This window comes from Leucoraja erinacea, chromosome 26, assembly GCF_028641065.1.
Source record: "Leucoraja erinacea ecotype New England chromosome 26, Leri_hhj_1, whole genome shotgun sequence".
Lineage (NCBI taxonomy): Eukaryota > Metazoa > Chordata > Chondrichthyes > Rajiformes > Rajidae > Leucoraja > Leucoraja erinaceus.
Genome location: NC_073402.1, coordinates 30,317,005 through 30,344,504, shown reverse-complemented (window position 1 = coordinate 30,344,504; position 27,500 = coordinate 30,317,005). Strand labels below are relative to the sequence as shown.

Here is a 27,500-nt window from a genome sequence, read left to right as displayed (position 1 = left end):
AAGGGGTCTCCCATGATTTTATTTGCTCTGGAGTTGCACCTCCTGTTGTATAGTTCCTGCAGGGGGGTGAGTGAAGTTCCCATAGTGCGTTCGGCCGAACGCACTACTCTCTGCAGAGCCTTCTTGTCCTTGGCAGAGCAATTCCCAAACCAGATGGTAATGTTTCCTGGACAAGATGCTTTCCACCGCCGCTGCGTAGAAGCACTGGATGATCCTCGGAGACACTCTGAATTTCCTCAATTGCCTGAGGTGGTAAAGGCTCTGCCTTGCGCCTTTACCACCTTTATCAGTGTTTCAGTGCATGGCCTACTGAATTATTCCATCAGAATTTTCAGTGATAAAAGCCTCAAAAGTGCACCATGTTTGTTTTATCTGTGTTACTTGTCCAGACTCTCCCACCAATCAGTGTCCAATCTCATCCCATGCATTCAATAGGCAATCAGCTTATTGACTGATGCTGTCTCCAAGTTAAATAAGACCTCTAATATAAAATTATATTTATATAAATGGAGGCATTAAGTCTAATGTCTCCAATATAAAATTACCACAAAGCTTATGGGGAGTGGGCAGGAGAATAGGGATGAGAGGGAAAGATAGATCAGCCATGATTGAACGGTGGAGTAGACTCGATGGGCCGAATGGCCTAATTCTACTTCTATGATTCTACTTTGCACGCTAGAATTTAGAAGATTGAGGGGGGGTCTTATTGAAACTTACAAAATTCTTAAGGGGTTGGACAGGCAAGATGCAGGAAGATTGTTCCCGATGTTGGGGAAGTCCAGAACAAGGGGTCACAGTTTAAGGATAAGGGGGAAATCTTTTAGGGCCGAGATGAGAAAATCATTTTTTACACAGAGAGTGGTGAATCTGTCACAGAAGGTAGTTGAGGCCACAGTTCATTGGCTATATTTAAGAGGGAGTTAGATGTGGCCCTTGTGGCTAAAGGGATCAGGGGGTATGGGGAGAAGGCAGGTACGGGATACTGAGTTGGATGATCAGCCATGATCATATTGAATGGCGGTGCAGGCTCGAAAGGCCTAATGGCCTACTCCTGCACCTAATTTCTATGTTTCTATGTTTCTATGATCAGGGGGTATGGAGAGAAGGCAGGTACAGGATACCGAGTTGGATGATCAGCCATGATTATATTGAATGGCGAATGGTGCAGGCTCGAAGGGCCGAATGGCCTACTCCTGCACCTATTTTCTATGTTTCTATGACTTACAAACTTACATAATTGGAGGCATTATATAATGTTTCAGATATTAAATTATATTTATATAACTAAAGACATTATATACAAAATAAAATTACATTATATAATTGGAGGCATCATATGTATTCAATGTAAAATTATATAATATATTTGGAGGCATTATATATGATGATAGATATGAGGAGGAATTTCTTTATGAATCTGTGGAATTCATTGCCACAGGTGGCTGTGGAGGCCAAGTCAATGGATATTTTTAAGGTGGAGATTGATAGATTCTTGATTAGTGTGGGTATCAGGGGGTTATGGGGAGAAGGCAGGAGAATGGGGTTAGGAGGGAGAGATAGATCAGCCGTGATGGAATGGCGTAGTAGACTTGATGGGCCGAATGGCCTAATTTTGCTCTGCAGAAGAGGAATAGGTGATGTTTCGGGTTGAGACCCTTCATCAGACTGAGAGTCAGGGAGGGGCACAGGACACAGCAGAGCCGGCATCGACGACTCGAGCTGCGAGAGAGGCTGGTGCAGAACTCTCATCGGACAGACGAGGAGAACTTCTTCCAAGTCGGCATAACGCGGAGCTTTAATCGCGGAGCAGACGAAATGTGTAAGAAGGAACTGCAGATGCTGCTTTACACCGAAGATAGACACAAAACGCTGGAGTAACTTAGCAGGTCAGGCAGCATCTCTGGAGTAAAGGAATAGGTGACGTCTTGGGTCGATGTTTCTTCAGACTGTGTCAGGGAGGGGGACTCTTTGCGTACTTTGTGTATTGTAGGCATAAGAAAAGATTTTAAACCATGCCTGGGTACATGTGACAATAAAATATCATTGTATAGACTTTGCATGTTTCGTCCACTCCACTGCGAAATCTCCTCGAGGTGTGTCTACTTGAGTCTGTGTACTCCTCTCCACAATGAGAGTTCTGCAATATTCTCTCTCACGGCACTCTAAGTCTTCACACCTTACCCCTCCATATCTCTTGTTCCTCTGACTCAGTCTGCAGAAGGACCTCAGCCCAAAACGTCACCCATTCCTTCTCTCCAGAGACGCTGCCTGTCCCGCTGAGTTACTCCAGCGTTTTGTGTCTATCTTTGGTGTAAACCGCCATCGACATTGAATCATTGAGTGATTCATACTCACATCACGATAGCCGTCCTGGTGGTTTCCCCACACGTCACCACTGATCCCTTTGCAGCCGGCTGGGCAATACTTACTGTAACAAAAGCAACAAATAGTGACCGCTCAACATCAAAGCAATGCAGTCTGCATAAACGTACGCATTCCATTTACATTGCTGTTTGGGCTATGTTGTGTACACAGCGTTTAAGAACAACTTTGAGGGGGGATCTTATAGAAACTTACAAAATTCTTAAGGGGTTGGACAGGCTAGATGCAGGAAGATTGTTCCCGATGTCGGGGGAAGTCCAGAATAAGGGGTCACAGTTTAAGGATAAGGGGAAAATCTTTTAGGACCGAGATGAGAAAAACATTTTTCACACAGAGAGTGGTGAATCTGTGGAATTCTTTGCCACAGAAGGTAGTTGAGGCCACAGTTCATTGGCTATATTTATTAGGGAGTTAGATGTGGCCCTTGTGGCTAAAGGTATCAGGGGGTATGTAGAGAAGGCAGGTACAGGGTACTAAGTTGGATGATCAGCCATGATCATATTGAATGGTGGTGCAGGCTCGAAGGGCCGAATGGCCTACTCCTGCACCTAATTTCTATGTTTCTATGTTTCTAACTTTGGCGTGTTGTACAGGGGCGCAGCGGCAGAGTTACTGCCTCACAGCACCAGAGACCCAGTTACGATCCTGACTACGGGTGCTGTCTGTACAGAGTTTGTATGTTCTCCCTGTGACAGCGTGGGTTTTCTCCGGGTGCTCCGGTTTCCTCCCACACTCCAGACGTCCAGGTTTGTGAATTAATTTGCTTCAGCGATCGTTGGTCAGCATGTACTCGGTGGGCCGAAGGGCCTGTTTTCATGCTGTATCTCTAAACCAAAACTGTGGAGTCTTAGTTTTCACTTGAGCAGCTTACAACCCAGTGGTATGAACATTGATTTCTCTAATTTCAAATAACCCGTGCACTGATAAGACACAAAATCCGGATTAACTCAGTAGGTCAGTCATCATCTCTAGAGGAAAGGAACAGGTGACATCAGGTGAGAGGGAAACTAGAGCTCTCTCAGTCTGTAGAAGGGTCTCGGCCCCAAACATCACCCATTCCTTTTCTCCAGAGATGCTGCCTGACCCGCTGAGTTACTCGGGAATTTTGTGGCCAATCCATTTCTTGCCGGCTACTAATGAGCCACAGGATGTTTCAGTTCAAGAACGCACTCACTTCCCCCTTAATAAATCAACACACATGCCATTCATATTTCAAAACGTCGGACCCAGGCACAGTTTAACACGTACTGCAAATAAGAGCAAGGTCATCGAGATACCGACTTACGTGAAACGTTGCCGAGAATAATGGATACCTTTATCCAAACAGGAAATCATATCTGCACAGAAGAAAATATGCAAACATTAGTGAATTATAACTAGTTGATTCAATGCAAAACATCGCCACCCAGCCCCAGATTGAACGGAGCACATCAGTTCTACTGGTCATTGATTTAGACTTTAGAGATACAGCACGGAAACAGGCCATTCGGCCCATCGAGTCCGCGCCAACCAGCAATCACCCTGTACACTAACACTATCCTAATCACTAGGGAAAATTTACAACCTGTACGTGTTTGGAGTGTGGGAGGAAACCAGAGCACCTGGAGAAAACCCACGAGGTCACAGGGAGAACGTACAAACTCCGTACAGACAGGATCGAACCCAGGTGTCTGGCGCTGTGAGGCAGGGTAACAAGATCATGGGGTATTTGACAAAAGATAAGAATTTTAAAAGAGAAACTTTGTTAAAATCAAGAGCTATTGTAGATAAAGCTCAGCGATGATGGGGGAATAGGACCCGGTTTGAATTAAAGAACAAACAGTGGAGATTTATATCCCCTCAAGTTTATGTAGAACTAGGGTGGCATGGTGGTGCAGCGGTAGAGTAAATTGTCTCTAGCGCTTACAGACTCAGTGGGCCAAAGGACCTTTTTCCTTGCTAAATCTCTAAACTATATATAAATTCATGTGATAGGAGCAGAATCAGGCCATTCAGCCCATTAAGTCCACACCGCCATTCAACCATGGCTAATTTATCTTTCCCCCTCAACCCCATTCTCCTGCCTTCTCCCCATAATCCCTGACACCCGTACTAATCGTACCGTACATGGATAGGACAGGTTTGGAGGGATACGGACCAAGCATAGGCAGGTGAGGCTAGTGTAGCTGGGACATGTTGGCTGGTGTTCGCAAGTTGGGCCGAAGGGCCTGTTTCCACACTGTATCACTCTAGGACTAATCAAGCATCTGTCAACCTCTGCTTTAAAAATACCCAATGACTTGGCCTCCACACTCGTCTGCGGCAATGAATTCCACAGATTCATCACCCTCTGACTAAAGAAATTCCTCCTCATCCCCTTTTTTAAAGGAACACCCTTTTCTTCTGAGGCTGTGACCTCTGGTCCTAGACTCTCCCACCAGTGAAAACATCCTCTCCACTCTATCCAGGCCTTTCATTATTTGGACACTATTCAGATGTAATGGGCCCTAGGGGATGGTACTTAGAAAAATCCAACATAGTCCAAATGTTTTGGGCTAAGACTAGATTTCTTCAACCAAGAAGTGATAAAGGAGTCCCAGCATTGGAGGGAGCTGTGTGACATTAAATATGATACTGACATTGGTGGGTGGGATGCGAGTACAAACAGAAAGACCACATGGTATTTTAATACAACTGGCTAACAGAAAAGCAGATGTTGCATTATAACGCAAACAGATGTGAAACAAGAAGCAAGACATTATTGCATGCTTGTACTCTTTAAAAGAACTCTCTATTAAAACTCTAGATGATAAAGTCAACAACTCTCTAAGTTATAAAAGTTAGAGGGTAATAATGAGTTATATAGACCAATCTTAATGACCGAGCCTTTAGTGTGGGTGGCATGGTGGCGCAGCGGTAGAGTTGCTGCCTCACAGCGTCAGAGACCCGGGTTCCATCCTGACTGCGGGTGCTGCCTGTACGGAGTTTGCACGATCTCCCGGTGACTGAATGGGTTTTCTCCGAGATCTTCGGTTTCCTCCCACACTCCAAAGACGTACAGGTTTGTAGGCCATTTGGCTTGGTAGAATTTTTTAATTTATTTTCTCTAGTGTGTAGGAGAGAGATAGTGTGCGGGGAGCGCTGGCCAGCACGGACTCGGTGGGCCGAAGGGCCTGTTTCCGTGCCGTATCTGCAAACTCTAAATTCCGATGGGCTTGTACAGTGAATTAGTGCACTGATAGTTAGTCGGTTTAGTTTATTGTCGCGTGTGCCAAGGTACAACGCAAAGCTTTTGTTGCGTGCTAACCAGTCAGCGGAAAGACAATAACATGATTACAATCGAGCCGTTTACAGTGTACAGATACACGCTAAATGGATTAGTCCAGGAAAGTCTGATCAAAGATACTCCGAGGGTCTCCAATGAGGCATGTTTAAGAAAGAACTGCAGATGCTGGAAAAATCGAAGGTTGACAAAAATGCTGGAGGAACTCAGTGGGTGAGGCAGCATCTATGGAGCTATGGAGAGGTGGAATAGGCGATGTTTCAGGTCAAGATCCTTCTTCAGACTGATGTCAGGAGAGGGGGGGGGGGGAAAGAAAGGAAGAGGCAGAGACATTAGGCTAGTGGGAGAGCTGGGAAGGGGGAGGGGAAGGAGGGAGAGAGCAAGGACAATCTAAAATTAGAGATGTCAATGTTCATACCGCTGGGGTACTAATGTAGCCTAATGCCCCTGTCCCACTTAGGAAACCTGAACGGAAACCTGTGGAGACTTTGCGTCCCACTCAAGGTTTCCATGAGGTTCCCGGAGGTTTTTGTCAGTCTCCCTACCTGCTTCCACTACCTGCAACCTCCGGCAACCACCTGCAACCTCCGGGAACCGCACGGAAACCTTGGGTGGGGCGCAAAGTCTCCAGAGGTTTCCGTTCAGGTTTCCTAAGTGGGACAGACAGGGGCACTATAGCTCAGGACTGCTCTCTAGTTGGTAATGGAATAGTTTGGTTGCCTGATAACAACTGGGAAGGAAATGGTCCCAGAGTCTGGAGGTGTTCTGGGGCATCTGCGTCGGGCCTTGGGAATGGGACACAGCAAGGCTGCACCCTGGGGTGCTCCCACGGACCGTCGGCTTGGCAAAGGGTGCCGGCTTGGGAAATGGGTCCTCAGCCCAGCCTCCACACCACAGCTGGAGCAGGGCTTCCAGGAACATTATCCCGTGACATAACGTATGGAATAGGACCCCTCGCAGATCCTTTAGCGTGGATACTAACCAGCTGCCCAGCTCCAACCCTGGAGAGTTGAAACAGTCGACGTGAACTCTGACTTTCACTTGCCACTGTAAACAATCTGCAGCATTCATTTGCACATCAATTGAGTCAAAAACGCCCAGATTCGATCTCGGATTCAGTCCAGGGCTTCTAGGAAAAAGGCGGATTCTGGGAACGTCGTCTCATTGATATCCGTTACATTCCATCTCAAATCATCAGCAGCCAAATTTAATTATTCCTTCATCAAAACCAGGCAGAGGAATCAACTCTATTCGGGCGTCACAGCGGCTACTTCACAGTGCCAGAGTCCCAGGTTCGATCCTGACTACGGGTGCTGTCTGTACTGAATTTGTACGTTCTCCCTGTGACCGCGTGGGTTTTTCTCCAGGTGCTCGGGTTTTCTTCCACACTACAAAGACGTACAGGTTTGTAGTTTACACCCCAGTGGTATCAACATTGACTTCTCCTATTTCAGGTAGTCCTTGTTTTCTCCCTCCTTCCCTTCCCCTTCCCAGCTCTCCCACAGCCCACCGTCTCCGCATCTTCCTTTCTTTTACCCGCCCCTACATCAGTCTGAAGAAGGGTCTCGACCCGAAATGTTGCCTATTCCTTCACTCCATAGATGCTGCCTCACTCTGCTGAGCATTTTTATCTACCTTCAGGTTTGTAGGTTACTTGGCTTCAGTAAAAAATTGTAAATTGTCCCTAGTGTGTAAGATAGTGCTAGTGTATGTGTGGTCGCTGGCCAATGTGGACTTTGTTGGGCTTAAGGGCCTGTTTCTACGCTGTATCTCTAAAGCCTATCCATGTTCTCCTGAGATGCTGCCTGACCTGCTGAGTTACTCCAGCACTGTGTCTTTTCTTTACCCACAGTATGACGCATGGTTTCTGCATTAAACATACAGTGGAAAAATATCCACACGTTGAGGTCTCTGCCAAAATTCAGCTCAACATAAAGTCCTTTGGCCCAGAGTCGGCGCTGTACCCTGTAGTACAATCCTACATACTAGGGACTATTTACGAGTTACAGGACCAATTAACCTAAAGCCCGCACGTCTTTGGGATGTGGGAGGGTCTTGGTGAGACCACACCTGGAGTATTGCATACAGTTTTGGTCTCCTAATCTGAGGAAATACATTCTTGCCATAGAGGGAGTACAGAGAAGGTTCACCAGACTGATTCCTGGGATGTCAGGACTTTCATATGAAGAAAGACTGGATAGACCCGGCTTGTACTCGCTAGAATTTAGAAGATTGAGGGGGGATCTTATAGAAATATACAAAATTCTTAAGGGGTTGGACAGGCTAGATGCAGGAAGATTGTTCCCGATGTTGGGGAAGTCGAGAACAAGGGGTTACAGTTTAAGGATAATGGGGAAATCTTTTAGAACCGAGATGAGGAAAACATTTTTCACACAGAGAGTGGTGAATCTGTGGAATTCTCTGCCACAGAAGGTAGTTGAGGCCACAGTTCATTGGCTATGTTTAAGAGGGAGTTAGATGTGGCCCTTGTGGCTAAAGGGATCAGGGGGTATGGAGAGAAGGCAGGTACGGGATACTGAGTTGGATGATCAGCCATGATCATATTGAATGGTGGTGCAGGCTCAAAGGGCCAAATGGCCTACTCCTGCACCTATTTTCTAAGTTTAAGGGAGGAAACCGGAGCACCCAGAGAAAACCCACGCGGTCACAGGGAGAATGTACAAACTCCCTACAGACAGCACCCATAGTCAGGATCGAACCCTGGGGTCTCTGGTGTGGTTGTTATAGGTGATGAACCTGAATATTTACAAAGATGGTACCAGGTGCAAGGATTTGCATTTTAGTTTTTAGTTTTGGAGACATAGCATGGAAATAGTCCCTGCAGCTCACCGAATCCACACCGCCCATCAGTCACCCATTATCCCAATATCTCACCCACTCCCTACACATCTGGGGCAATTAACAGAAGCCAATTAACCTACAAACTCACACATCTTTGGGATGTGGGAGGAAACCCGGAGGAAACCCACACACAGTCACAGGGAGAACATGCAAACTCCACACAGACAGCACCCAAGGTCAGGGTTGAACCGGGATTTCTGGTACTGGGAGGCGGCAACTCCACCCGCTGCTCCACTGTGTACTGGGTGGAAGACTGGAGAGCCTGGACTAATAGCGGCACGGTGGCGTAGCGGTTGAGTTGCTGCCTCGCAGCGCTAGAGACCCAAGTTCGATCCTGACTACGGGTGCTGTCTGTATGGAGTTTGTACGCTCTCCCCGTGACCTGCGTGGGTGTTCTCTCTGAGATCTTCGGTTTCCTCCCAGGCTCCAAAGACGTGCAGGTTTGTAGGTTAATTGGCTTTGGTAAAAAATAGTAAATTGTCCCTAGTGTGTGTGTGTGTGTGTGTGTGCGTGTGTGTGCGTGTGTGTGCGTGTGTGTGCGTGTGTGTGTGGGATAGTGTATGGGATCGCTGGTCGGCACGGACTCGGTGGGCCGAAGGGCCTGTTTCCGTGCTGTATCTCTAAACTAAACTAAACTAAACCAAATTAATTTTAGAGCAGATTATGGGTTGTGATGATCTCCCAGAGTAGAGAGAGTGAGAAAATATCCCCAAATAGTAGAAGGAACGAGAGGCAGAGAAGATGGAACAACGATAAATCTGCCTTCAGAACCACAAGGTAACGCTAGTCAGATGCATCTGGAACACATTAGCAGACAGGAAGGAGGGGGCGGATTCAGTTGCGGTTTTCTGGAGGGATTGGATTTGGATCAGAAATTGAAAGAAGTACCAGGGTTGTGGGGGGGAGGGGAGGAGGACTGGATATAACACCAGTAAAGAGCCTGCACAGACTAGAAGGGCTTGAAGCATTGGAGTTTGGAAGGTCGAGGGGGAACCTCATTGAAATTTACAGAATAATGAGAGGCCTGGATAGGGTGGATGTGGAGAGGATGTTTCCACTGGTTGGAGAGTCTAGGACCAGAGGACACAGCCTCAGAATTAAAGGGCGCTCTTTTAGAAAGGAGATGAGGAGGAACTTCTTAGGTCAGAGGGTAGTTAATCTGTGGAACTCACTGCCACAGACGGCTGCGGAGGCCAAGTCAGTGGATATTTTTAAGGCAGAGATAGATAAATTCTTGATTAGAACGGGTGTCAAGGGTTATGGGGGAGGGGGCAGGAAAATGGGATTAGGAGGCAGATCAGCCAGGAATGAATGGTGGAGTGGACTTGATGGGCTGAATGGCCTAATTCTACTCCCTAATTGTGAACCTGTGATTCATTCACCATAAGTACATCCCAGGCTATCCATTAGTGTTGTGACGAGCTGCAGACTCAGAGGTACAATTAGGTTAGAGATACAGATTCAGTGCAGAAACAGGCCCTTCGGCCCACCGAGTCCATGCCATCCAGCAATCACTCCGTACACCAATACACTCAAAATAAAAGGACGTACCTTTAGAAAGGAGATGAGGGGGAATTTCGTTAGTCAGAGGGTGGTGAATCTGTGGAATGAATTGCCGCAGACGGCTGTGGAGACCAAGCCAATGGATATTTTTGAGGTGAAGATTGACAGGTTTTTGCTTAGTAAGGAAGTCAGGGGTTATGGGGAGAAGGCAGGAGAATGGGGTTGGGAATGAGAGATAGAGCAGCCAGGATAGAATGGCAGAGTAGCCTTGATGGGCCGAATGGCCTGTTGCACTTGAGCGTTATTTGGGCGTTATTTGCGCGTCATTTACACTACATCATTGACATGTCACTACGCACGCATAACGGGCGCATGGCGAGACGTGGTGGCGTAGGCAGTGACGCGCGGCATCCCACGATTCTCCAAATCCTCGCTCGCCACCTGCGTGAAGCGCAAATGACTCCCAAGTGGGACAGGCCCTCGATTCTGCTTCTAGAATTTAAGAACACTAACACTACCCTACCAGACAATTTAGAATTCTTATTGAAACTAATTAACCTACAAGCCTGCACGTCTTTGAAATGTGGGAGCACCTGGAGAAAACCCACACAGGTCACAGGGAGAACATGCAAACTCCGTACGGACAGCACCCGCAGTCAGGATCGAACCTGGGTCTCTGGTGCTGTGAGGCAGCAACTCTACCGCTGCGCCACCGTGCCGCCTTAAATGGCAACAGTTTACCTCAGCAAGCGACTGGAAAGGAAATGCAGCTGATATGGGGCTTTCCGTGTGACCGTGTCCCACATCCGATTATTTCAGTGGGAGTCCAATGTAAACTGCAGCTGTCTAATCAGGTCTGAGAGCCCGGACACTGCCAGCGATCTCTCTGCCTGTGGCCACGTGGACTCAAGCCAAGGCTCCCCACTGGCCCAAGGCCTCTGTCTTTCTCAGAAAAGGAAAAACACTCTTTTAATTACAAACTTTAGTTTAGAGATATAGCATGGAAACAGGCCCTTCGGCCCACGCCATGCCTTGGACTAGCACTATCCTACACACTAGGGACAATTTTTAGAAGGTCGACACAAAATGCTGGAGTAACTCAACGGGCCAGGCAGCATCTCTGGAGAAAAGGAACGGGGACGTCTCGGGTCAAGACCCTTCTTCAGACTGAGCATCAGGGGAGAGGGATAAGAGAGATATGAAGAGGTACAAAGAGCAAATTAGAGAAATATGTGCAAAATGACAGAACAGAACCAGCAACGATGATCAAGGAAAGCTTGAGCCCACATCGTTGCTGGCTTTGATTTGTCAATTTGCATATCCTTCATTAATTTGTTCTATTTACCTTTTCACATTTCCCATTCACAGTCTGAAGAAGGGTCTCGACCCGAAACGTCACCCATTCCTTCTCTCCAGAGATGCTGCCTGTCCCGCGGAGTTACTCCAGATTTTTGTGTCTATCCTCAGTTCTTAGATGGAAATGGCGTATGATTTAGAAATTAGAAACATAGAAAATAGGCGCAGGAGTAGGCCATTCGGCCCTTCGAGCCTGCACCGCCATTCAATGTGATTGTGGCTGATCATCCAACTGTATCCTGGACCTATCTTCTCTCTACCCCGTTCCAGCCTTTTCCCCATATCCCCTGACTCCGCTATCTTTAAGAGTCCTGTCTAGCTTTCTCTTGAAAGTATCCAGAGAACCGGCCTCCACCGCCCTCCGAGGCAGAGAATCCCACAAACTCGTGACTCTCCCCTGACTCTCAGTATGAAGAAGGGTCGTGGCCCGAAATGTCGCCCATTCTCTCTCTCTCATAGAAACATAGAAAATAGGTGCAGGAGTAGGCCATTCGGCCCTTCGAGCCTGCACCGCCATTCAATATGATCATGGCTGATCATCCAACTCTGTATCCTGTACCTGCCTTCTCTCCATACCCCCTGATCCCTTTAGCCACAAGGGCCACATCTAACTCCCTCTTAAATATAGCCAATGAACTGTGTGGCCTCAACTACTTTCTGTGGCAGAGAATTCCACAGATTCACCACTCTCTGTGTGAAAATAGTTTTTTTTTTTTTTTTTTCTTGGATACAATTTCTTGGATACAAATTTAAGCCGTCGGATTTGAGTGAGTCATTCTTCGAGGAAAACATCCCAGTGTTTGCGATTAACTTAACAAGCCGTCAATCAAGTCCTTCGTGCCATCAGGTCAACAAGCTGCAAGGAGGGTTTGGATGACTCACTGTAAATGAGGCCCAGGTTTGAACTGCTAATGGCAGTTCTGGGATTATTAGTTGACGTGCCGTCAGGGTCAATCCCTGACCAACGTACAGAGGGAAGGAATCGGAAATTCATTTCAGAGTTTTCTCATGATCTTAGGAAGTTCTAATGGACTTTGTTTCCTATGAAGTGCAGTCAGTGTTGGACAGCAGGAAACATAACAGGGCTGTGTCGAGTGAGGTGCCACTCTCACCAACGTTATCATTGCAGTTTAATAAGGAACTGCAGATGCTGGTAAATCGAAGGTAGACAAAAATGCTGGAGAAACTCCAGAAAAATGCTGGAGAAAGCGGGTGCAGCAGCATCTATGGAGCGAAGGAAATACGGAAATAGGCAACGTTTCGGGCCGAAACCCGTAAGGGTTTCGACCCGAAACGTTGCCTATTTCCTTAAGGGTTTCGTCCTGAAACGTTGCCTATTTCTTTAAGGATTTCGTCCCGAAACGTCACCTATTTCCTTAAGGATTTCGTCCCGAAACGTTGCCCATTTCCTTAAGGATTTCGTCCCGAAACGTTGCCTATTTCCTTAAGGATTTCGTCCCGAAACGTTGCCTATTTCCTTAAGGATTTCGTCCCGAAACGTTGCCCATTTCCTTAAGGATTTCGTCCCGAAACGTTCCCGAAACGTTGCCTATTTCCTTAAGGATTTCGTCCCGAAACGTTGCCTATTTCCTTAAGGATTTCGTCCCGAAACGTTGCCTATTTCCTTAAGGATTTCGTCCCGAAACGTTGCCTATTTCCTTAAGGATTTCGTCCCGAAACGTTGCCTATTTCCTTAAGGATTTTGTCCCGAAACGTTGCCTATTTCCTTAAGGATTTCGTCCCGAAACGTTGCCTATTTCCTTAAGGATTTCGTCCCGAAACGTTGCCTATTTCCTTAAGGATTTCGTCCCGAAACGTTGCCTATTTCCTTAAGGATTTCGTCCCGAAACGTTGCCTATTTCCTTAAGGATTTCGTCCCGAAACGTTGCCTATTTCCTTAAGGATTTCGTCCCGAAACGTTGCCTATTTCCTTAAGGATTTCGTCCCGAAACGTTGCCTATTTCCTTAAGGATTTCGTCCCGAAACATTGCCTATTTCCTTAAGTATTTCGTCCCGTAACTTTGCCAATTTCCTTAAGGATTTCGTCCCGAAACGTTGCCTATTTCCTTAAGGATTTCGTCCCGAAACGTTGCCTATTTCCTTAAGGATTTCGTCCCGAAACGTCGCCTATTTCCTTAAGGATTTCGTCCCGAAACGTTGCCTATTTCCTTAAGGATTTCGTCCCGAAACGTTGCCTATTTCCATAAGGATTTCGTCCCGAAACGTTGCCCATTTCCTTCGCTCCATAGACGCTGCTGCACCCGCTGAGTTTCTCCAGCACTTTTGTCTACCAAAGTTATCATTCTGGTTTAGTTTAGTTTCGAGACACAGCGTGGAAAAAGGGCCCTTCGGCCCACCGAGTCCGCGCCGACCAGCGATCCCCGCACACTTACTCCATCCAACACACACTAGGGACAATTTACAACTACACCAAGCCAATTAACCTACAAACCTGCACGACTTTGGAGTGCGGGAGGAAACCAGAGATCTCGGAGAAAATCCACACACGGTCACCGGGTGAACTTGCAAACTCCGTACAGACAGCACCCGTGGTCAGGATTGAACCAGGATCTCTGGCTCTGGGAGGCAGCAGCTCTACCCGCTGCCGCCAGAAGCACAGTGCCCTATTATCCCAAAACAAGGTTAAATTATTCTCTGCAAACGCATTGCCCCCCGCAGCCTGAGAAAATAGTTACAGAAATAGTCCACGCGATGGGAAGGTTGAGTGGCATTTTCCATTTTATTTTTGCTGACGAAAAAAAAAGATTCCTTGAGGAGTAAAACAAGGTTGTATTCCAAAATATGCAGACAGAGGCTTTTAGTCTAACGTCTCGGGCATCTTCATATGAATGAATCACAGGGGAAACTGCTGTCCTTTTATTCTGAATCACGCAGATTCCCACAAATTGAAAGTTTGATCCCACAAAGAGCCCCAGCGCAGAATGACTAGGCGTAGTTTCCAAACCGCGTTTACTTTCCACCCGAAACCCTTAAGGAAACCCTTAAGGAAATAGGCAACGTTTCGGGCCGAAACCCTTAAGGAAATAGGCAACGTTTCGGGCCGAAACCCATAAGGGTTTCGGCCCGAAACGTTGCCTATCTCCTTCGCTCCATAGATGCTGCTGCACCCGCTGAGTTTCTCTAGCATTTCTGGAGAGAAGGAATGGGTGACGTTTCGGGGCCTGAATCTCGGTGCCTCGACCCATTCCTTCTCTCCAGAGACGCTGCCTGTCCCTCTGAGTTACTCCAGCTTGTTGTGTCACAGGGTGAAGCTTGTATGGTCGTGAGTAGTCGTACCTTTATCTGGTAGCCACTGGATTTGCAACATGTTGAAAATTTCCGGCCACCTGCTGCAACCGTGCCGGCTGCCGGCAAGTCGCCGAAAACAAATCGCATAAGTGGGACAGGCGGTTAATGACGTTTGCCACCCTCCAGTTGTCTGATCTCTGAGTGATAAATAAATGCTCTGGGTAGGTATGTTACAAAACCTACCTGAATCGTCATTAGGAATCTGCCCTCAGCCATGTCGGCGATTTTGGCGCTGTTTGGAGGGGGCGGGTTTAAAACGCGATTTTTACTAGGCTGTACTAATCGCAGATGTTCAGCCTAGTAAATCATTAACGAAAAATCGCTGCAAGACCCGGTCGCAAAAGGTATTATTAGTTTTATAGGCCTCGATAATATAGTTCTAATAGTTTTAAAATTACTGTCTCATTTCGCAACCTCTCGCAGCCCCAGGGTTTTATAAAGCAAACAATTAAAGGTATGTACCTTATTTTTACATTAAATGGGGCATATATATAACCCTAAATATCAAGTTATCTATAGCGAGTAGTTTATTTTGGGCTTTTTATATCCCGCAGTATTTTTCTCGGCATTTGAGGGCACTAATCCAGCGCTATGTCAACGTTCTAAACCAGCGCGTTCCACATGAACCCACTAGAAAGCCGATTTAAATGGGCATTTATTTACAGCAATTGAACACTAAATTCCTTCCATTTGGCCTATAAATTAATGTAAATTAGATATAAAAATCATGTTATATTGTGAATTATTTGTGAATAATCTTTGGACACTTAGGCTATTTAAAAATGTTAATCTTTCCTTAAGAAATGGGCGTTTGACTATCCAAGATCACAGCTTTTTTGTAATGTCCATTGAAAATCAATAGGGAACAAGATGCTAATTTCCGAGTATGAAAATGGTCATAACGTTTTTAATACTTGAGATATGAAAGTGAATTTGGTGTCAAATTAAACTTATTGTTATGCTTTATCTGATTGGATAAATTGCAGACTTGATTTTTTAAATCTCAAAATTTTGTAACATTGCTACTCTGGGCCTTACCCGGGTGGTCGGTGGTGGCGTACGAGAGCAGGAACCCTCTGCCCGTGTGATGGGTGATGCTTCGGAACTCCACCGTCACCGCGCCGGACCTCAGTTGGATTCTCGGCAAACCTTGGTACATTTTTCCACAGTATGGACCTGCCCCCAGCCAAAAAAAAAAAGTACAAACTCAGACACTGTAGGTAAGTATCATACAAGTCGGAAGAGAGAAAGAGACAGCACAGAGTCACTGCCTCACAGCGCCGGATACCCGGGTTCGATTCCGACTACGGAGTTTGTACGTTCTCCCCGTGACCGCGTGGGTTTCCTCCGGGTGCTCCGGTTTCCTCCCACACTCCAAAAGACGTGCAGGTTTGTAGGTTAATTGGCGTGGTGTAAATAGAAACATACAAAATAGGTGCAGGAGGAGGCCATTCGGCCCTTCGAGCCTGCACCCGCCATTCAATATGATCATGGCTGATCATCCAACTCAGATCATCAACTCAAATGTAAAAAAAAATTGTCCCTAGTGTGTGTGTGGGATAATGTTAGCGTGCGGAGATCGCTGGACGGTGCAGTCTCGATGGGCCGAAGGGCCTGTTTCCACGCTGTATCTCTAAACTAAACTAAACTGCGGTAAATTGTCCCCGGTGGATAAGGAGTGGATCTTAAAGTGGGATAACATAGAACTAGTGTGGACCGGTGATCACTGGTCGGTGTGGACACGGTGGGCTGAAGGGCCTGTTTCCACGCTGTAACTCCGAGACCCAAGAAACAATTACTCCGTTTAATTTAGAGATACAGCATGTAAACAGGTCCTTCAGACCATCAAGTCAGCGTGGTCCAAAGATCACCCTTAAACTAGTGTTTAAGAAAGAACTGCAGATGCTGGAAAAATTGAAGGTAGACAAAAATGCTGGAGAAACTCAGCGGGTGAGGCAGCATCTATGAAGCGAAGGAATAGGTGACGTTTCGGGTCGAGACCCTTCTTCAGACTCCATAGGTGCTGTCTCACCCGCTGAGTTTCTCCAGCATTTTTGTCTACCTTTAAACGAGTCCGATGTTATCCCAGTTTCACACCCTACACACAAGGAGCGATTTACAGAAGCCAATTTACCCAATTTTAGGAAGGAGACGAGGAGAACTGTCTTTTGTCAGAGGGCTGCGAATCTGTGGAATTCTATGTGGAGACCAAGTCAATGGGTATTTTTAAGGCAGAGATAGCTCCTTGATTAGTGTGGGTGTCAGAGGTTACGGAGAGAAGGCAGGAGAATGGGGTTAGGAGGGAGAGATAGATCAGCCATGATTGAATGGCAGAGTAGACTTGATGGGTCGAATGGTCTAATTCTACCCCTATCACTTATGACCTTATGAATCCACAAGCCTGCAGGTCTTTGGAGTGTGGGAGGAAACTGGAGCACCCGGAGAAAACCCACGTGGTCACAGGGAGATGGTACAAACTCCGTAGAGACAGTAGTCAGGATGGAACCCGGGTCTTTGGCGCTGTGAGGCAGCAACTCTACCGCTGCACCACCGTGCCACATGGTTACATATTTCCCGTGTAACGAACAAGTCGACCCCTTTATTAGTCCCGAACAGCTTCTGGGGGCTCTGCGTTTGTGAGATCTGTCCTCCTTGTCTTTATTTACACAGAATAGTACGGTAACCCACGCTATTCCTTTCACCAGTAACATTCAATTAACTTTCAGCTTGCAGCTCGTTCAGCTCCAAAGCCAGCAGCTTGGAAAGGTCACACAAATTAAATCTGCCCACACAGCAGCTGTTAAAGTTGTGCTGTATCATTCGTTTTTACGTGGCACATTTCGCATGCGGCCGACACACTTCATCATTGTCGGGATCTCACCGAGCCGCTAACTCACAGCTCCAGTGACCCAGGTAACGAAGGCTCCCGACCTGAAACGTCACCTATCCACGTTCTCCGGAGATGCTGCCTGGCGCTCCAATAGAAGCAAAAAGCTGGAGTAACTCAGCGGGACAGGCTGAAGAAGGGTCTCGTCCCGAAAAACATCACCCATTCCTTCTCTCCAGAGATGCTGCCTGTCCCGCTGAGTTACTCCAGCATTTTGTGTCTTTTCCCACACACCTAAAAAAATTGTTTCTCGGATTAGTTTAGAAATACAGCATGGAAACAGGTCCTTCGGCCCATCGAGTCCATACCGACCATCGATCGCACGTTTTCTGTGAGGCAGCAGCTCCACCCGCTGTGCCAATTACAAGGCAGAATACTGGGTAGAACACAGAGTGCTGGAGTAACTCAGTGGGTCAGGCAGCATCTGTGGAGAACATGGATAGGTGACGTTTCACAGAGTGCTGGAGTAACTCAGCGGGTGCAGAAGCATCTATAGAGCTAAGGAAATAGGCAACGTTTCGGGCTGAAACCCGTAAGGGTTTCGGCCCGAAACGTTGCCTATTTCCAGAAGGATTTCGGCCCAAAACGTTGCCTATTTCCTTAGCTCCATAGATGCTGCTGCACCATAACTCAGCGGGTCAGGCAGCATCTGTGGAGAACATGGATAGGTGACGTTTCACAGAGTGCTGGAGTAACTCAGCGGGTCAGGCAGCATCTGTGGACAACATGGATAGGTGACGTTTCACAGAGTGCTGGAGTAACTCAGCGGGTCAGGCAGCATCTGTGGAGAACATGGATAGGTGACGTTTCACAGAGTGCTGGAGTAATTCAGCGGGTCAGGCAGCATCTGTGCAGAACATGGATAGGTGACGTTTCACAGAGTGCTGGAGTAACTCAGCGGGTCAGGCAGCATCTGTGGAGAACATGGATAGGTGACGTTTTGGGTCGGGACCCTTCTTCAGACTGATGCTGCCTGACCCACTGAGTAACTTCAGCACTGTGTTCGGCCCGACATCCGTATGAAGAAGGGTCTCGACCCGAAACGTCACCCATTCCTTCTCTCCAGAGATGCTGCCTGTCCCGCTGTGTTACTCCAACATTTTGTGTCTACCTTCGATTTAAACCGGCTTCTGCAGTTCTTTCTTACACACTGTGTTCTTCACATGGTAAACATAGAAACATAGAAATTAGGTGCAGGAGTAGGCCATTCGGCCCTTCGAGCCTGCACCGCCATGAACTGGCCTCAACTACCCTCTGTGGCAGAGAGTTCCAGAGATTCACCACTCTCTGCGTGAAAAAAGTTCTTCTCATCTCGGTTTTAAAGGATTTCCCCCTTATCCTTAAGCTGTGACCCCTTGTCCTGGACTTCCCTAACATCGGGAACAATCTTCCTGCATCTAGCCTGTCCAACCCCTTAAGAATTTTGTAAGTTTCTATAAGATCCCCCTCTCAATCTTCTAAATTCTAGAGAGTATAAACCAAGTCTATCCAGTCTTTCTTCATAAGACAGTCCTGACATCCCAGGAATCAGTCTGGTGAACCGTCTCTGCACTCCCTCTTTTGGTACCAGCATCTGCAGTTCCTTGTGCCCATCAAGTACTCTGACTTGCCTCAAGAGTGTTTTAACGTCATGTGTACTGCAGCTGACCAAATAAAAATTGCTTGCTGCAGCTTTACAGGCCCAATAACACAATAACTCACAAATGAAAATGACACAAATACAATAAATGAATGGCCATAATCCTAGGTGGCCAATATTATTATTATTATTAATTATTAAAGCTTTATTTCAGACACCGGTCCATATACACATCAAACAGTACAAAGAATTACAAAGATACATTAAGAAATTGCATATTAGCCTAAGATATATATAAGCTATTGCACCAATGCCGTCTTAGCCTAGAAGTGAATCTATAGCAGCTTTTCAGAGGGCTGACTAAGGTTTCAATTATGTGGTTCTCTGACTTGTCCTAGTGCACCTGCTCTCCTTTAACATAGTACCATGGGAACTCTGCAGTAATTAATTACAATTGTTTAGTTTAGAGATACATCATGAAAACAGGCCCTTCGGCCCAACTAGTCCCCACCGACCAGCGATCCCGTTCACGAACACTATCCCACACACACTAGGGACAATTTACATTTACACCAAACCTATTATCCTACAAACCTGGACGTCTTTGGAGTGTGGGAGGAAACCGACGATCTCGGAGAAAACCCACACAGGTCACGGGGAGAACGTGCAAACTCCGTACAGACAGCACCCGTAGTCGGGATCGAACCCGGGTCTCTGGCGCTGTACGGCAGAAACTCTACCGCTATCGCAGGTTTACCAAAAAGACACAAAGTGCTGGAGTAACTCAGCGGGTCGGGCACATGGAGAGGTGACGTTTCGGGTCAGGACAATTCTTTAGACCCTTCGGCCCAACTTGACCACACCGACCAACATGTCCCAGCTACACTAATCCCACCTGCCTGCGTTTGGTCCATATCCCTCCAAACCTCTCCTGTCCATGTCGCTGTCTAAGTGTTTCTTAAACGTTGGGACAGTCCCAGCCTCAACTACCTCCTCTGGCAGCTCGTTCCATACACCCACCACCCTTTGTCTTTTATATCTAGGATTTGAGTATAGGAGCAGGGAGGTTCTACTGCAGTTGTACAGGGTCTTGGTGAGACCACACCTGGAGTATTGCGTACAGTTTTGGTCTCCAAATCTGAGGAAGGACATTCTTGCCATAGAGGGAGTGCAGAGACGGTTCACCAGACTGATTCCTGGGATGTCAGGACTGTCTTATGAAGAAAGACTGGATAGACTTGGTTTATACTCTCTAGAATTTAGGAGATTGAGAGGGGATCTTATAGAAACTTACAAAATTCTTAAGGGGTTGGACAGGCTAAATGCAGGAAGATTGTTCCCGATGTTGGGGAAGTCCAGGACAAGGGGTCACAGCTTAAGGATAAGGGGGAAATCCTTTAAAACCGAGATGAGAAGAACTTTTTTCACACAGAGAGTGGTGAATCTCTGGAACTCTCTGCCACAGAGGGTAGTCGAGGCCAGTTCATTAGCTATATTTAAGAGGGAGTTAGATGTGGCCCTTGTGGCTAAGGGGATCAGAGGGTATGGAGAGAAGGCAGGTACGGGATTCTGAGTTGGATGATCAGCCATGATCATATTGAATGGCGGTGCAGGCTCGAAGGGCCGAATGGCCTACTACTTCACCTAATTTCTATGTTTCTATTCAAGATTCCAACAGCTGCAGTTTCTTGTGTCTCTGTCATTTTTTATTGGTTTATTGAGGGATATGGGGCCAAACCGTGGGAACATCCATGGGGCTAACGGAATCAAGGTGATATGGGGAGAAAGCAGGAACAGGGTACTGATTTCGGATGATCAGCCATGATCACATTAAATGGCGGTGCTGGCTCGAACAGTCAAATGGCCTCCTCCTGCACCTATTCACTATGCTCCGGGCCACAAACTCTTTGAATCACTTCCCACTGGAAGGCGACTCCGGACTGTCAAAGCTGCCACAGCCAGACATAAAAACAGTTTTTATCCACGAGGAGTAGCTCTACTCAACAGCCAAAAATCTGTAGCCTTCCTTTGATCTGGTATTTTGTTGGTTCACATGCTTGATCAATGGTGTTTTAACATTAATGTTTTATTATTATTAATGTTTAGTGTTTTCCGAGTCATTCGTAACTGTCGCTGTACATCATGTTGTTACTTGTGGGCGGAGCACCAAGGCAAATTCCTTGTATGTGAATACTTGGCCAATAAACTTACTTACTCTATGTTTCAAACGTGGGCAGGTGGGACTAATGTAGCTGGGACATGTTGGTCGGTATGGGCAAGTTGGGCCGAAGGGCCTATTTCCACACGGAATCACTCTATTTATCTCCCACTTCAACACCAGCCCCTAATCTATCCTCACCTCCCTCATTTCCTATGCCACAAGTGTTTCCCATTATCAGTCATAAATATTCTCTAACTCCGAGCATCAGTGACTCTCTGGGGAAAAGAATTCCAAAGATTCTTGGGAGTAAACTGGCAAAGCAGTTTGTCCTCTCCACAGTTTTAAATGATCACTCTCTTGCCTTATAATTTTTTTTTTTTGTACACTTGTTTCTGTGTTCAGGCAAAAGTGACTTTAGACCTTAGAGATGCAGTGCAGAAACAGGCCCTTCGGTCCACCAAGTCCGCACCGACCAGCGATCCCTGTATACTAACACTATCTGCACACTAGGTCCAATTTTTACCAAAGCCAATTAAGCTGCAAAACTGCAGGCCTTTGGAGTGTGGGAGGAAACCGGAGCACCCGGAGAAAACCCACACGGCCACAGGGAGAACGTTTAAACTCCGTACAGACAGCACCCATGATCGGGATCGAACCCAGGTCTTTGGCGCTGTGAGGCGCTGTGAGGCAGCGACTTTACCGCTGCACAAAGTAGGTACTCCAGCACTTTGTGTGTTTTTCAGTTTCAGATGCCTTCAAACTTCAATGTCTGCAGTGGGGCCCCAACCCAAAACATTGCCTATCCATGTCCTCCAGAGGTGCTGCCACCCCACTCAGTTACTCCAGCACTTTGTACTTTCCACGATAAAGTGTTTTGCTTTAGTAACCCTCCATTCAAATATAATATATTTGCAAACTTAAATACTCCTTTAAAAGAAAGTTTCCATAATCAATAGTCAATAGACAATAGGTGCAGGAGGAGGCCATTCGGCTCTTCGAGCCATTCAATGTGATCATGGCTGATCATCCCCAATAAGTACCCCGTTCCTGCCTTCTCCCTATATTCCCTGACTCCGCTATCTTTAGGAGCCCTATCTAGCTCTCTCTTGAAAGTCTATGAAACAGTGGACTGTGCAGAATTTTAAGAAACCTACTGCTTTAGATGGAGGCACAAGGAACCGCAGATGCCGACTCTTAAACAGAACACAAAGTGCTGGAGGAACTCTGCAGGACAGGCAGCAATAGACAGGCTGGAGAAAGGACCAAACCTGAAACAGTGACTGCCCATTCCCTTCACAGACGCTGCCCGACCCACTGAGTTCCTCCAGCAGTTTGTTACTGGTTTAGATATTTAGATATTAGAGGACTAGATGAACACTCTATAATTCCATTCCAGGACAAGGGGTCACAGCTTAAGGATAAGGGGAAATCCTTTAAAACCGAGATGAGAAGAACTTTTTTCACACAGAGAGTGGTGAATCTCTGGAACTCTCTGCCACAGAGGGTAGTTGAGGCCAGTTCATTGGCTATATTTAAGAGGGCCCTTGTGGCTAAGGGGATCAGGGGGTATGGAGAGAAGGCAGGTACGGGATATCGAGTTGGATGATCAGCCATGATCATATTGAATGGCGAATGGTGCAGGCTCGAAGGGCCGAATGGCCTACTCCTGCACCTAATTTCTATGTTTCTAATCTACGGACCTATCCACAAAATTGTGTTATTGGTAATCCTCTTTGTGGTTTTTTTTCTCTCCCCCCCCCTCTTTATTAGCTTATAGTTTCCTTTTTCTCTTCCCTTAATTCTTCTCTCTCTATAGCTCTATCTTTAAAATAAATGTATTAAAAAAAATTAGAAGCTGTTACTGTTTATATGTAACTGGTAAGCAAATCGCGTTTTGGTTATGATATGTATATGCTTCGAATAAAAATATTTCAAAAAAAAATGATATCCTCATAAGTGATAGGAGCAGAATTAGGCCATTCGGCCCATCAAGCCTAGTCCGCCATTCAATCATGGCTGACCTATCTCAACCTCCTAACTCCATTCTTCTGCTTCCTCTCAGAAACCCCCGACTCCATGGGACCTCACAGTCTCTGAAGAAGAGTCCTGACCCAAAACATTGTCCATTCGCCCGCCACAGACGCTGCCTGACCCGCCAGGTACCTCCAGCACTTTGTGTGTTGTGTTACTATACGAGATTTGGTTGTTTACTGGGCGATGGTTAATTATGTAATTGATGTCCATACACTACATGTTGTTGCACAATGTGTGTGTCACAATGTATTTCAGACAGGGCCAAGCGCTGATGTTGCTGTCCGCCCACATCTTGTCTCATCATCTGGACCCAGTGCTCAGACTAAACACTGTGTGTAACTCTGGCATCTGCTACTGACCTTTACATTAGTTCAGTTTATTGTCGAGTGTACTGAGGTACAATGAAAAGCTCTGTTGCTGCGTACTACACAGTCAGCGGGATGATCACACGTGATTACAATGAAGCGACGCACAGTGTACAGATACAAGATGAAGGGAATAATGTTTGGTGCAAGTTAAAGTCCAGTCAAGTCCGATTAGAGATAGTCCGAGGGTTTCTAATGAGGTGGATGGGTGGTCAGGACCAAGATCAGACATAGAAAATAGGTGCAGGAGGCGGCCATTCAGCCCTTCGAGCCAGCACCGCCATTCATTGTGATCACGGCTGATCGTCCCCTATCAATAACCCGTGCCTGCCTTCTCCCCATATCCCTCGACTCCACTAGCCCCTAGAGCTCTATCGAACTCTCTCTTAAATCCATCCAGTGATTCAGCCTCCACTGCCCTCTGTGGCAGGGAATTCCACAAATTCACAACTCTCTGGGTAAAAAGTTTTTTCTCACCGCAGTCTTAAATGACCTCACCTTTATTCTAAGACTGTGGCCCCTGGTTTTGGACTCGCACCAACATTGGGAACATTTTTCCCGCATCTAGCTTGTCCAGTCCTTTTATGAGTTTCTATAAGATCCTCCCTCATCCTTCTAAACTCCAGTGAATACAAACCATGATTGAATGGCGGAGTAGTCTTGATGGGCCGAGTGGCCTAATCCTGCTCCTATCACATGACCATTCTCCTTGGACTGGTGGAGTCCAGGTGTAAGAAAACTCAGCATATTAACAACCACAATTAATTATTCTGGTTCAGCACAAACATTGACTTTAGACATCCTCAGCCATTGGCGCAAAACTAACGTTGAGAGAAGGTTATTGGCTGCAACCTTCCCTCCATTGATGAACTGTACACTGCACGGGCCAGCAAGCGAGCGGGCAAGATCATCTCTGACCCCTCTCACCCTGGCCACAAACTCTTTGAATCACTTCCCTCTGGAAGGCGACTCCGGATTGTCAAAGCTGCCACAGTCAGACATAAAAACGGCTTTTTTTCCCACGAGTAGTTGCTCTACTCAACAGCCAAAAATCTGTAGCCTCCTTTTGCTCTGGTATTTTATTTAATTCACATGTTTAATCAATAATGTTTCATTATTAATGTTTAATGTTTTATGTACCATTCTTAACTGTCACTGTAAGTCATGTTGTCACTTGCGGGCGGAGCACCAAGGCAAATTCCTTGTATGTGAATACTTGGCCAATAAACTCATTCATTCCTTCCTACACATTTTCGACTAGGATTACTGGATAACTGAATCATAGAACAAAAATCTTTTGGCAACCTAGGTGGCCTAAATAAAGGCCATTACTAAAAAATATTTATTTTGATTCACCAAACACCAGAGTTTCACTGACACAGATGGCTTGTCGCCATCTTGAACCGGGAATGTTTCACATGTAGATATATCAAATTGCCTCCAATTGAATATTAATCTACAGAAATAGATTGTTGCAACTGTGAAAAGGCACAACTGGAGAGCGGTCCTGACCTCCCATCTACCTCATTGGAGACCACATAACAATTACAATACAACACAATATTTATTACATGTCATTTGAACCTCAGTGAGGATCAAACGAAACTCAGTTTCCACAGCCATACAAACAGAGACAATTCCTACAAGACACACAAACAATTCAATTAACACAAACATCCTCCTCACTGTGATGGAAGGCAAAGTCTTTTCTCTCCCCTGCACAATTTCTCTCCCGATGTCGAAGCCCCAGGTGGGGGATGGTAAGTCCCACGGCTATTAAAGCCGCGCCGGGCGAATAACGGCCCCGCTCCGGGTCGCTCCAACCCCGCGACACAGGCGGGAGAAGTCGCGTTGCGGGAGCTCCGTAAAGCGGTCTGCACCCGGACCTGCGAGCACGGAAACAGGCCATCTCGGCCCTTCTAGTCCGTGCCGAAAACTTACTCTCACCTAGTCCCATCTACCTGCACTCAGCCCATAACCCTCCATTCCTTTCCCATCCATATACCTATCCAATTTATTTTTAAATGATAAAATAAAACCTGCCTCCACCACTTCCACTGGAAGCTCATTCCACACAGCCACCACTCTCCGAGTAAAGAAGTTCCCCCTCATGTTACCCCTAAACTTTTGTCCCTTAATTCTCAAATCATGTCCTCTTGTTTGAATCTTCCCTACTCTCAATGGAAAAAGCTTATCCAAGTCAACTCTGTCTATCCCTCTCATCATTTTAAAGACCTCTATCAAGTCCCCCCTTAACCTTCTGCGCTCCAAAGAATAAAGACCTATCTTGTTCAACCTTTCTCCGTAACTTAGGTGCTGAAACCCAGGCAACATTCTAGTAAATCTCCTCTGTGCTCTCTCTATTTTGTTGACATCTTTCCTATAGACAATTAAACTATCCTTAATCGGACTTTACCTTGCACTAAACGTTATTCCCTTTATCATGTGTTTGTACACTGTGGACGGCTCGATTGTAATCCTGTGTAGTCTTTCTGCTGATGGGTAGCACGCAACAAAGGCTTTTCACTGTACCTCGGTACACGTGCCAATACTAAAAACTAAACCCAATCAGGTAGCTGCCTTGCAAATATTCTGGCTCATTTGCTTTTTCGGAGCACCTTCCAAGCACTTTATATTCTGATAAAAATTCCAGAAGTGTTATGGTGCGGAAGACCACTCAGCCCGTCTATTTATGCTAGCACAGGCAGTTTCCCCTTGAAGCCATTGAGGCCGAGAGAAAGGTACCTGTATCACTGCATCAATGGACATGATTCCTGAAAGAGTCACTTCACACTCATATCCAATTTCGCAAAGATAGTTTATTCTTTAAAATCCACTTGGTGAATGTGCCCTTTATGTCAAATTAGACCACAGCACAGCAGTCACTGATGTGTCTACTGCCACCTGTAGGAACCAGAAGATGACCCGAATACCTTCAGGGGAATGTGGACAAGGATAAGGAGATTTTAGAGATACAGCATGGAAAAAGATCTGCAGATGCTGATTTAAACCGAAGATAGACACAGAAAGCTGGAGTAACTCAGCGTGACAGGCAGCATCTCTGGTGAGAAGGAATGGGTGACGTTTCGGATCAAGATCCTTCTTCAGACCTCATGGGTTTTATCCGAGATCTTCGGTTTCCTCCCACACTCCAAAGACATACAGGTGTTTTAGGTTAATTGGCTTGGGTTTGTATACATGGTACAAGTGTAAATTGTCTGTAGTGTGTGTAGGATAGTGTTAATGCCCCCTGTCCCACTTAGGAAACCTGAACGGAAACCTCTGGAGACTTTGCGCCCCACCCAAGGTTTCCGTGCGGTTCCCGGAGGTTGCAGGTGGTTGCCGGAGGTTGCAGGTGGTGGAAGCAGGCAGGGAGACTGCCGAAAACCTCCGGGAACCGCACGGAAACCTTGGGTGGGGCGCAAGGTCTCCAGAGGTTTCCGTTCAGGTTTCCTAAGTGGGACAGGGGCATTAGTGTGCGGGGATCGCTGGTCGGTGCGGATTCGGTGGGCCGAAGGGTCAGTTTCCGCGCTGTACCTCTAAACTAAACTAAATAAGCATCGGTACTTTCTCGGTCAATGGCCAAGGAACGTCTGTCTTGCTCGGAGCTGGGAGATGGGGGAAGGGACAGCCCATGATGGTCAGTCGAGGCCGCGGAAAGTGCCTCAGTCACAGAGGACTGGCTTTTGTTTGTGACACTTTGCAGTTCGGTGTTGAATAATGGCAGCCAGAGAATTTCAGGAATGGACAGTATTTACACAAAACTATTCCCTAGGAGATTAAACGGACGGCAAAGTTCA

The 27,500-nt window shown here is 46.5% G+C and overlaps 1 protein-coding gene across 1 annotated transcript in view; it reads right to left on the bottom strand.

The window, feature by feature from the left end:
- LOC129709922 (discoidin, CUB and LCCL domain-containing protein 1-like) overlaps positions 1-27,500 on the bottom strand; it is a 55,867-nt gene that overhangs the window by 20,243 nt on the left and 8,124 nt on the right. The window contains exons 3-5 of the mRNA XM_055656611.1: positions 15,713-15,850; positions 3,668-3,719; positions 2,356-2,428 (exon numbers count right to left, since the gene is read on the bottom strand). Coding sequence (XP_055512586.1) covers positions 2,356-2,428; positions 3,668-3,719; positions 15,713-15,850 — 263 coding nt within the window. The remainder of the gene's footprint in view (positions 1-2,355; positions 2,429-3,667; positions 3,720-15,712; positions 15,851-27,500) is intronic.